The sequence below is a fragment of the Bos indicus genome, chromosome X, assembly GCF_029378745.1.
Source record: "Bos indicus isolate NIAB-ARS_2022 breed Sahiwal x Tharparkar chromosome X, NIAB-ARS_B.indTharparkar_mat_pri_1.0, whole genome shotgun sequence".
In the NCBI taxonomy this organism is placed as follows: Eukaryota; Metazoa; Chordata; class Mammalia; order Artiodactyla; family Bovidae; genus Bos; species Bos indicus.
In genome coordinates this window covers 60,016,509-60,028,209 of record NC_091789.1, presented here as the reverse complement: position 1 = coordinate 60,028,209, position 11,701 = coordinate 60,016,509, and the positions used below count along the sequence as shown (strand labels likewise).

Here is an 11,701-nt window from a genome sequence, read left to right as displayed (position 1 = left end):
TGAAGGAGAAGGTTAATAATATGCCACAATCCTGGTTTTAACTTCCAGTTCTCTGGGTCATGGCTGAGAGGCCATGAAAAATTCTGAGAAGATAAATTTCCTTTTATATTCTCTTTATCTACACTTGCTTTAGTGGAGGATTTCTATTTAAAGGAGAAAAGTCCTGTGAATTAGTTTAAAAACAAACAACAGTGATAATGAAGTTGTTACTTCTGAAGCCAAAGACAGTGAAGTAGGATGATTTCTGGATGGGTATAAATTACTGGATCACGTTTCATTGTCTTGAAGCTCTGTTTCATTATAAAACTGATACAGTATCACATAACCAAATCCTGATTCAAGTTGACCTGGATATGCTCTATCTTCTCTTCCAGGGACAACTTGCACACATTGTCAGTTTGAATAATAATGGTCTTTGTAATTAGGGCCAGTACACAGGGGAAAAAAAGATACAATTTCCACTGACTCAGTGTTGCTCTCTAGAGAAGAAAAATATTGGTTACTGTTTAGCCTTATTCCAGAGTTTAAAGTTTAGGGCGCAATCTTAAATTCTTAAAATGCAGCTTTTTAAAAAGATCTTATGAAAGCAAAGTAGGACACTCTTCATTCTGTAACATCATGGACTTAAATTCACAGACACCAATTTCCTTTCAGTTAATACCACCCTCAACTCCTGCCTCCAGAGAAGTCATGGTGGTAATTTCAAAGTCAAATTCTCTGCAAGAATTTAGTGTTTTAACACAACCACTTTTCCCAAAATCTCAGTCTTTTCCTTTTACTTGATCTAGTCACAAACTAGATGCTTAATAGTTGTCTGTATAATTAAGCTTAGAAAATATCTGGATGAAACTGGAACCTATTATACAGAGTGAAGTAAGCCAGAAAGAAAAACACCAATACAGTATACTAACGCATATATATGGAATTTAGAAAGATGGTAACAATAAGCCTGTGTACGAGACAGCAAAAGAGACACTGATGTATAGATCAGTCTTATGGACTCTGTGGGAGAGGGAGAGGGTGGGGAGATTTGGGAGAATGGTACTGAAACCTGTATAATATCATGTATGAAACGAGTTGCCAGTCCAGGTTCGATGCACGGTACTGGATGCTTGGGGCTGGTGCACTGGGATGACCCAGAGGGAGGGTAGGGGAGGGAGGAGGGAGGAGGGTTCAGGATGGGGAACGCGGGTATACCTGTGGCGGATTCATTTCGATATTTGGCAAAACTAATACAATTTTGTAAAGTTTAAAAATAAAATAAAATTTTAAAAAAATCAAAAAAAATTAAAAAAAAAAAAGAAAATATCTGCTTGAGTATTTAGCTCACATCACATCATAATAGCTCACATCTTTCCATGATCTCTTTTCAAAACTTACCCCCAGGTAACTCCAGATTTCTGCAATGATGTGTAAGACTAAGCCACGCAAGTTTTAAAATATGATTTATTAATAAATAATTATAAAATAAACTTATGCTATATAGTACAGAAGAGGTAGGGCACATTGACATAATTCACAAAATAAGTATGTCCAATTATGAATAAATATAGGAAATGAGAGAATAGCATTTGTAAATGCACACATTTTTCTTTGTATTCAAGTGTCAAGGAATTCAACTACTAAATATAAACACAGTACCCAAAGAGGCATTGTTAATAATTATTAGTGCACAAAAGGAAAATATTTTAACCTAAATAGATCCAAACACTGAGAACAAGACTGAGGAAGCCGAATAACACTGTGGTTCAAGAGTATTTCTTATTCAAGTAAAACAGGTTGTTAGTATGGTGCATCAAACTATTTATGTGTTAGTTGTGTGTGTTAGTTGCTCAGTCGTGCCTGACTCTTTGTGACCCCATGGACTGCAGCTCAACAGGCTCCTCTGTCCATGAGATTTTCCAGGCGAGGATACTGGAGTGGGTTGCCATTTCCTTCTCCAGGGGATCTTCCAACCCAGTGATCCAACCCTGGTCTCCTGCACTGCAGGCAGATTCTTTACTGACTGAGCTACAAGGGAAGACTTGTATATTTATAATCTTCTGTTATTTGTATGTTCCTGAACAATAGTGAGAGCCTAAACAGAGAACACTAGAAATCCTTTGATTAAATGAAAAAGGAAATCAATTAAACTTTTCTGGTGATCATAATGACCAATTCCTATGTTACTGATTGTATCATGGTATAATCAAATGGCTTAAGGCCTTTAGACTATTGAAGTAAGTGAACCAACCATTTCTTGGTCATATTTCAGTTATTTAATTGGCATGTAGCAATCTAACTGGTTAACCTGTAAATTCCATCCAGCTATCACTATAAAAATGGGATAGCTTATTAGTATGAGAAAACACTATTTCCTACTAGATTAATAGAAATGACTGTAAATGATCAGAATAGCACTAGAATTGAACAGAAGCCCATTTTTCAATATGTCAGAATAATAAAGAGAAGACAGAAAACATTAACTAATTTTGTCAAAGGTTTTTATTTTTTAATCGGTGTTATTTGCCACTTTTCATCCTTCTCCACACCGTTTCATAAGAAATTAATGAAATCCAACTCTCGTTTCATAGTCATGGTGACTTCGAGAGTCTCAACATCAAGTATATAGAAGGCGTTGGCACTGCTGCAGTCCACAGGATGGGGAAGGGTTAGCAGCAGCTTCCTGAAAAACAAAATAAAAACCTAGAACCAGTGACATCAAGAAGATACCACTTTTAATAAAGGCAATGGGAAGCAATATATATCATCGCAATGTTAGGAACCAAAAAACTAGACAGTATGAATACTGGATCAAAAATATGCCTAATTAACACAAATAGTATACCTTTTTTTTTCTTGGCCCTAAAACTCCAAGCAGCGGTTTGGACCACCCCTCAATGCAGGAGACTTAAAAGACTCGGATTTGATCCCTGGGTTGGGAAGATCCCCTGGAGGAGGGCATGGCAACCTACTCCAGTATTCTTGCCTGGAGAATCCCATGAATAGAGGAGCCTGGCGGGCTACAGTCCATAGGGTCACAAAGAGACAGACAAGACTGAAGTGCCTTAGCAAGCAAGCAAGCTTATTTTTTCTAAATTGACCTCATTTTGCATTATATAAACATAGTCTCAGGCTATGTTTATTGGCATAGAAATAGAACCACTGCAACTTTAAGTTGTTTGGACAGATCTCTTGCCAGTCATCCTTATGTGTAGAAGAAATGTGACTGCCTGACAGAAATCTGAAATTCGAATAGTTCTACAATAATTCTGCTAACATTACTTTAAACTGAGTCTCTACTCCAGGTGTAGTTATTGAAATTCAGGCCTGCAGTGATTTCAATACCCAATCAATGAAAGTGCTTTCTTTTGCTTGCCTCTGGTTCTTTCTACTTTACATTGACAGAAATTTCCTGTGAGAGACTGCTGAGTGTAGTTTGTAGTTTATGGCTCAGTTGCTGGATAGCTGTATGCTTCAGACGCATGGCTGGGATGAGACATCCATAAATATGTCATAGTGGTATGAATCGGAATTATGCATGGGGTCAGCACATGCTGGTATCTGAAGAAAATTAAATACATGAAGCACTTGTTACCTCACATTCTCAACAGAGAAGGCTTGAGGATCTCTATAAAAAGTGGACAGAAAAGCTCTTTTAGGAGGTATAAGACCCAAACTGGTAAAGGAATATGGTAATTTGGGTAATTTTTAGGGGGTACTTATTGAATACTTGTACAAAAAACTAGTATTTGAAAACAAAATCCTCGAAAATCAGTCTCCTCATTATTCATTTGCAAAGACCTAAATTCAGGAAACTGGGCTCATTAAAATTATTTATCACACAGCTCTGGAACCTAAAGGAGAAGTTTTCTGTTACTTTTGTTCCATTCCAGATATTTAGGGTAGGAGAAACAATTCTCTCCACTTGAAGTAATGAAATCGCAATGTATTTTAATATACCCTGTAATATTTGGAATCTTAAAAAAAAAAAGTGGGTGCAAAAACCATGTAGAGTCCATCTTTTTTTTTTTTTTTTTGACTGTGCCATGAAGCTTGCAGGATCTTAGTTCCCCGACCAGGGATTAAACCATGCCCTTGGCAGTAAAAGTGCCAAGTTCTAACCACTGGACCTCCAGGGAGTTCCTGAGAGTCCATCTTTTTAAAGTTGTTTACAATATAGGTTGTACTAGAGTTAGATTTGCTTCATCCCTTATTCTACAAATGATAATATATTCACTTTTAAAAGAAAGCAAAGCTCAGTGGTGACAGTTTCATTGCACCAAAAGACAACTATAAATCAGCTGAAGAAGTTCCAATGATAATGTGCACTTCTCTGTCCAGACAGAAATAAATTAAAAAAAAAAAGACAGTTAGTGGCCATTGGAATGATCCATCCATCCCTGCATTTTTGTCTAGTCCTTAGTAGTATAGCTTCACATACAAAAATTTTGAGTAGAAACTGTGTAACTTATTTAGGCTTTTAAAAGAAGGAAAGTATTATTTGTTGAGTGAATGAATAAATGAATTAAAAGCAAATAGGTCACTACAAAATGATATTTGAATAACTAGTATAGATCAGTACTATAATAAAATATGAATGAACATTTAAACCCAATCTCTCTGCCTTTACATTGAAAAATATTTGCTTTTTAAAAAGCTAAAGTTTAGTCACTGATCAAATGTTTATCCAGTGTTAAATGGATAACCAACAAGGTCCTACTATGTAGCACAGGGAACTCTGCTCAATGTTATGTGGTAGCATGGATGGGAGAGAAGTTTGGAGGAGGATGGATACATGCATATTGGCTGAGTCCTTTTGCTGTCCACCTAAAACTATCACAACATTGTTAATTGGCTATACTCCAATACAAAATAAAAAGTAAAAAAACAGTCTCTCCAGTGTTGCTTTTCTTTAGAAATTATTTAAATGCATATAATAATATATGAAAGTAAAAACAAAAAAATATCTATACAGTGAATTCTAGTTTAGAGACTTATATGCTTACATTTATATTAGAGAATTCAAGTTGATGTTTCTTGCCAAGAGATTTAAATATACAACAACCTTGTTCTGTGCATATTCACATAATGTACTTTTTATTTTATGTAGTTTATGAATTATTTGATTTACATATCTGGGCTTAAAAAAGATATGGCCTTTTTAAGGTTTCCTGTTGGAGATATAACTATTTTCAAAGAAAGCAGAAACAGCTACTGAGCTGCAATTCACTATTGCATTTAGAAAACTTTTTTTTAGGTGTTTATGTCTTTGAATATCAGTCAATTCAATCTAAATCAAAGGAGCACAGCAAAAGTGAGATAATCTAAAGTAACAAACAACCAGAAATTAACTCATGTTTATCTTTAGAATGTGTTTTTATTATCACATTCAAGGAATTCATTGAAGATATTCTTAGAATCCATCTTAAAAAATAATGAAACCCCATATGAAGATAAAGTCCAGAGATTTTGAGACATTATACAATTTCACCTATCTTTCTTCCTTTCTACCTACCCTGTTGGGAATCTATATGCCAAAACAACCAGTTTTTTTAAAATGAAGGATTCGGCAAACATTTCTTTTCATTCTATAATGCTAAAAATCTGGGTTTTATTCATAATTTTAATGCAATTGACTATCAATAGATTGATATCTAGTCAATTTAGTTAAAATAATTCCACTCATTTTCCCTTATAGGTACATGAACAGAATGTCCACTGTTATGCTTCTTGAAACCAGTAAGCATAGTGTTACAGGGTGTCAAAGTTAGAAACTAAAGAAAGTAGATGTGAATATCGGCAAACTCAAAGCAAGACACATTTCCAATAATACTAGTTCAGATAATATCAGGGCTCCAAAGAATGTTTGAGTTTTTAGGAAAAGTAATAAAAATTTTAATTCTTTCTTCTCCCTTAATTAATGACCTTTTTCTTAACAGACAGTACTTTTATGTGCTGAGCATTTAATATATTAGTACTGTATGATCCAAATGACCTACTGCAGCCCACATTCTATTTGGAAAAATATCTCTGTGTGAGTCTTTCATTTAGTGGGCTTTGAAAGGTATCTGGAATGACAGCATAGCCAGAGCAGCTGCCTAAAGATTGATGGAGACAGTGAGAACCGCTACGGGAATGGAAATTAACTCCATGGTGTGTAGATGTCTGTGCTTTTAACAAGTGCACAAATATCATGGAAGATTGACTGCTCATTTAACCAACTTCCCTTGCAAAGGTTGTGTGGAAAGAGTAAATGTGTGTATAGCATGTAATGAAAAAATTACTATACTCCTTGATGTCAATGGTGAAAATAAGGAATGTGATTTTCATAACATGAGACAATTTTTGAGTGAATACATTTTTAAAATTATATTAAGGAGAAAATATTTGATATGTATTCCTCTGTAGGTCATTTGTGGTTAAATTCCTCTATTGTAGAAATCAAAGTTAAGCTACTCATGTACATTGGTGTGTTTACACATAGAAGTCTTTTGTAGCAGAGATCGAATTTTGTTATTTTCTCAAAGCCCTATGATCAACAGAGAAGAACTATAGGTACTGATAATGGAAGGAAGATAATATGCTAGCATCTGACTGCTCCCCACACCCATTTTGAAATGTCTATGAGTTAACAAAGGTCCACTGCAGTCAACCAAGTGTGCTAACTGCTATACATCCAGCTGAAAAGTGAACAAAGCAATGAGATATTCAGATATTTTATCTAGCACATGCCAGGTTCTATTGATTCCTTCCTTATATAGTTAGTTTTGAGAGACAGGGTTGATTTATCCAGGTTTCAGGATAAACATTTTATCAGAATTTTACCTTATATACTGTGTTTGGGGAACAGCATATGAACTTGTATAATAACAAGACTATTTTTGAACATATCAAATGTTTAATTGAATTATTCCATTATCATCTGCATTAATTTAAAATGTATTCATGCAACTTGAGGATCCAGTGATAAATTAGCTGTTAGATTTTTGTTTTAGGTAATTGATAAGTCTTTTCATTGATTTTTAGATGAATATAATCAAACAACCTTATGCTATGCTATGCTAAGTCACTTCAGTCGTGTCCGACTCTGTGTGACCCCATAGACGGGAGCCACCAGGCTCCCTCGTCCCTGGGATTCTCCAGGCAAGAACACTGAAGTGGGTTGCCATTTCCTTCTCCAATGCATGAAAGTGAAAAGGGAAAGCGAAGTCGCTCAGTCGTGTCCGACTCTTAGCGACCCCATGCACTGCAGCCTACCAGGCTCCTCCATCCCTGGGATTTTCCAGGCAAGAGTGCTGGAGTGGGGTGCCATTGCCTTCTCCGCAAACAACCTTAGAGCCCCACAATATCCAAAACGCTTAAAGATTGCTTCTTTCATGCCATCACTGTACAAAAAAATATCACACGCAAGACTTACAACTTAAAAGATTTTCACCTCCAGCTGTTTTTCGTCACAGATAAGCAAACTGTATCTGAATGTCAGGGACTATGTTTTGGTGGTATCAACCTACTCCAAATCTATGCATGTAAAGTGGTAAAAAATCTAGGTATTTACAAATATATTTATGTTTATATTAACCAGATCAAACATCTGAATGATTAACTGACTTTTTCACTTTTCTTCTGACTTTGGGGGTGATACAAAATAACTACATACACTTTTATAAAGGATATTGACAAAAGATTCATTAATATTATAACATTCATTATTCTAGCTCCAAGTTTTACTCACTTATTAGGAGTACGGAGGTCAAGGATCGTCTCCTGAATGTCAACTTTAATATCAGAAGGGTTGGTGTTTGGTAGTTTAATTTTCACCTGAAAGAAAAAATGAGAAGAAAAATACTGTTGTCTTGAAGAACAATTTGAAGAGTCCAATAAAATAAGAGGGAATGAGAACTAAAATTTATTTAAATGCCAACTATGTGCCAGACTCTGCTCTTATAACAATCTTGAGAAGCAGTGTTTATTATCTTCATTGTACAGATGGAGAAACCAAGATACAGAGAAGTTTAGTGAGTGAACCAAGGCAACCATCTATAATTTGACTAAGATTCTTCTTCTTCTAAGTCGCTTCAGTCGTGTTCGACTCTGTGCGACCCCATAGATGGCAGCCCACCAGGCTCCCCCGTCCCTGGGATTCTCCAGGCAAGAACACTGGAGTGGGTTGCCATTTCCTTCTCCAATGCATGAAGGTGAAAAGTGAAAGTGAAGTCATTCAGTCCTGTCCGACTCTGAGCAACCCCATGGACTGCAGCCTACCAGGCTCCTCCATCCATGGGATTTTCCAGGCAAGAGTACTAGAGTGGGGTGCCATCACCTTATCTGCCTTCAAAGTTATTATTGAAACACTTTGGTTACATGCCAGTACCTTCATTGCTTGAAGGTGCATGCTAGTACACCTGCTAGAGCTGGGAACCTTCCACTGCCTTTATATCACTGGGTACTTTGTATAAAAAATGGTTAGTTCTCATGTTGGGTGTGGGTTGGTGATGCTATGTTGTAGTCTCCTGGCATTAATTCCCATGCCACATTTCCTAGAGAACTGTAGGAGTCCAGAAAACTTGCTAATATAACAAAAGAGAAATAACAATATGACCACTACTCAAAAAATGGGACTATTTATTGATTTAATAAGATTTCACTCAAAACTTGTCTCATCTCAATTACCACACGGCCCAGCAATTCAACTCCTGAGTATATATATATGTGTGTGTGTGTGTATTCAAGAGCATTAAAAACAACCAAACAAAATTATGTACATAATGTTTTTTGTTCAGGGCAGCATTATTCACAATAGCCAAAAGGCATCAAAGACCCAAATGCACATCAACCAATGAATGGATAAACAAAGTGTAGTCTATCCCTACGGTGGAGTATTATTCAGCTATAAAATGGAATGAAATACTATAACATGTATGATCCTTGAAAACATTAAGCTAAAAAGTCACATATTGTAGGATTCTAGTTATCTGGAATATCCAGAATAGGCAAATCTATAGAGAATGAAAACAGATTAGTGGTTACTGGAGGGACTAGGGAAGGAGAAAAGAGGTGTGACAAAAGGATTTCCTTTTGGGTTGATGCAAATGTTCTGGAATTAGATAGTGGTGATGGTTGTGCAACATTGTGAGCACACTACATGTCACTATGGTAAATTGTATATTATGTGTATTTTATCACAATACAAAGTCTAATCTCTAACTCTAATCCATTCTCTTTTCAATAGAAGTTGATCTCTCTCTCAGCATGTAGTTTCCATAAACAACTTTAAGTTAAATTATGAAGTCTTCACTAATATGAGCTAGAAGACTTGAAATTCTGAACATCTGTTGAGTTCAGAGCTGGAATAACAAGGATAAAAGCAATACATTACAAAGGAAATACCTATCAAATAAATAGTGGGGAAAAAATCAGAATTTCTTACAAGAAGCTTAAAATAGGCGATAGTGTTTTCACAATATAAAGTATGTGAATACATACATGTCTGTGAGTTATATTTTACTTTATTAAATCTGTATATAAACAAACATTTGTAAATAGAACTCTAGAGGTCCTACCATCTAAATGTATCCTTTGGTTCATATTTTCATTAAACAATTACCTCCTAATTTATATTTTGAAAATTCAAATCTACTAAAAAAGAGATGCTTTTAATGAGAGAAACAGAACATTTCTCAAAGAGGAAGTTATAGGGGCTCTACCTCAAATTAAATGAGCAGTCTATTGGATAAGAAAGACCAATTTTTACCACAAAAACATTCAGATAGGATAGTCCGGTTGAGATGTTCTTTAGTTGCCAGATGATTCATTTCACTTGGACTCAGAAATACAAAATTTTTTCTTTAGTTTGAAATGTTTATATCTTTCAAGGTAAAAGATTATTTCCCCAGTGTTGAAATGACATTTGAGTTTAAAAAAATGACTTACATGAAATTTTGATACAACTTTTGGGTAGAAACTTCAAAGTTGTTCTTAAAATTGTTTGCAAGTCTAATTAAGGGTAATTCAGAAACAACTCAGTAATTTTTCCTTTTGAGGAAATTAAAATTGTGTACTAAAATGGTTTCACAGGAGAGACAGGAGAAAGAACAAATTAAGTGGAATGGTACACATTAATATCTCATAAAGTAGAAGATTTGATGAAGAGTCAACAGAAAGACTCCTCCTGAAACATGAATCAGACTTCCTCAAAAATACTTTTAATGAATACCTGGAAAACAGACATGGCTACTATTGACTTAGAACTGACTGTACCCAAGACCTAACGTGTCCAGTATTAGTAAACACAGTATTTCACTGACCAAAGGAATTGATGTTCCTCTCTTTACATAGGATACAAATGGAATTCATTTAAAAATTTATTTTAATAGGTAACTAAGGAAAACTGATAAAAATTTCATTGGCAAATTTTTGACCTTTTGGGAGATCAACCTTTGGAATCAAATTTGGGCTTGAATTCTGGTTCTGTTACCTATTGTTAGGGTGGTGCAAAAGTAACTGTGGTTTCAGACTGAATTTTAAATAATTATAAATAGGCTCAAACACATCTTTATTAATCAAAATAAGAACCATTACAATCAACACATTTTTGCCAACAAGAAATAAGTTGATTTAATCATGTAGCATAAAAATCCATGCTTCGAGATTTGACGAACTCTTGGAAAACATTTTCTACATCCTACTGGTTGTGGAAGCATATTCCCTGCAAAAAACTGTCAAGATGCTTGAAGACAGTTGGCAAGAAGTCAGGGGAATATGGCAGATGAGGCAAAACTTCATAGCCCAATTCGTTCAACTTTTGAAGTGCTGGTTGTGTGACATGTAGTCAGGCATTGTTGTGAAGAATTGGGTCTTTTCTGTTGACCAATGCCTGCTGCAGATGTTGCAATTTTCAGTGCATCTCATTGATTTGCTCTGAGCATACTTCTCAGATGTAATGGTTTTGCCGGATTCAGAAAGATGGATCAGGCTGGCAGCAGACCACCAGTGACCATGACTTATTTTGGTGGAAGTTTGGCTTTGGAAAGTGCACTGAGCTGGTCGTTGCCAGTTTGTCATATACAATTCACTTTTCGTCACACGCCACAATCTGATGGAGAAATGGTTTGTTGTTTCGAAGAATAAGAGAAGACAACACAACAAAATGATTTTTTTATTTGCAATCAGCTCATGAGACACCCACTTATCAAGCTTTTCCACTTTTCCAATTTGCTTCAAATGCTCAACGACCATAGAATGGTCGATGTTGATTTCTTCGACATCTTGTGTAGCTGTAAGAGGATCAGCTTCAATGATCCTTTCAATTGGTTGCTGTCAACTTCTGAAGGGTGGCCACTATGCTTCTCATCTTCAAGGCTCTCATCGCCTTTGCAAAACTCCTGAACCACCAGTGCACTGTACATTCATTAGCAGTTCCTGGGCCAAATGTATCGTTCACGTTGTGAGTTGTCTCTGCTGCTTTACGACTCATTTTGAACTCAAATATGAAAATCACTTGAATTTGCTTTTTGTATAACATTATTCCCATAGTCCAAAATTAATATAAAATAAACAGCAAGTAATAAGTCATTTCCCTGGGTTGAGAAGATTCCCTGGAGAAGGGCATGGCAAGCCACTCCTGTATTCTTGCTTGGAGAATCCCCATGGACAGAGGACCCTGGTAAGCTGCAGTCCATGTGGTCACAAAGAGTCAGACACGACTGAAGTGACTTAGCAT

General features: G+C 35.7%; 1 protein-coding gene across 3 annotated transcripts in view; it reads right to left on the bottom strand.

The window, feature by feature from the left end:
* Nucleotides 1-2,466: 2,466 nt before the first annotated feature.
* Nucleotides 2,467-11,701, bottom strand: part of DNAAF6 (dynein axonemal assembly factor 6) — a 47,995-nt gene continuing 38,760 nt past the window's right edge. For all 3 annotated transcript variants that reach the window (XM_070784618.1, XM_070784617.1, XM_070784616.1), the window contains exons 6-7: nt 7,715-7,800; nt 2,467-2,665 (exon numbers count right to left, since the gene is read on the bottom strand). In XM_070784618.1, the coding sequence (XP_070640719.1) occupies nt 2,536-2,665; nt 7,715-7,800 (216 nt within the window). In that variant the 3' untranslated portion in view covers nt 2,467-2,535. The remainder of the gene's footprint in view (nt 2,666-7,714; nt 7,801-11,701) is intronic.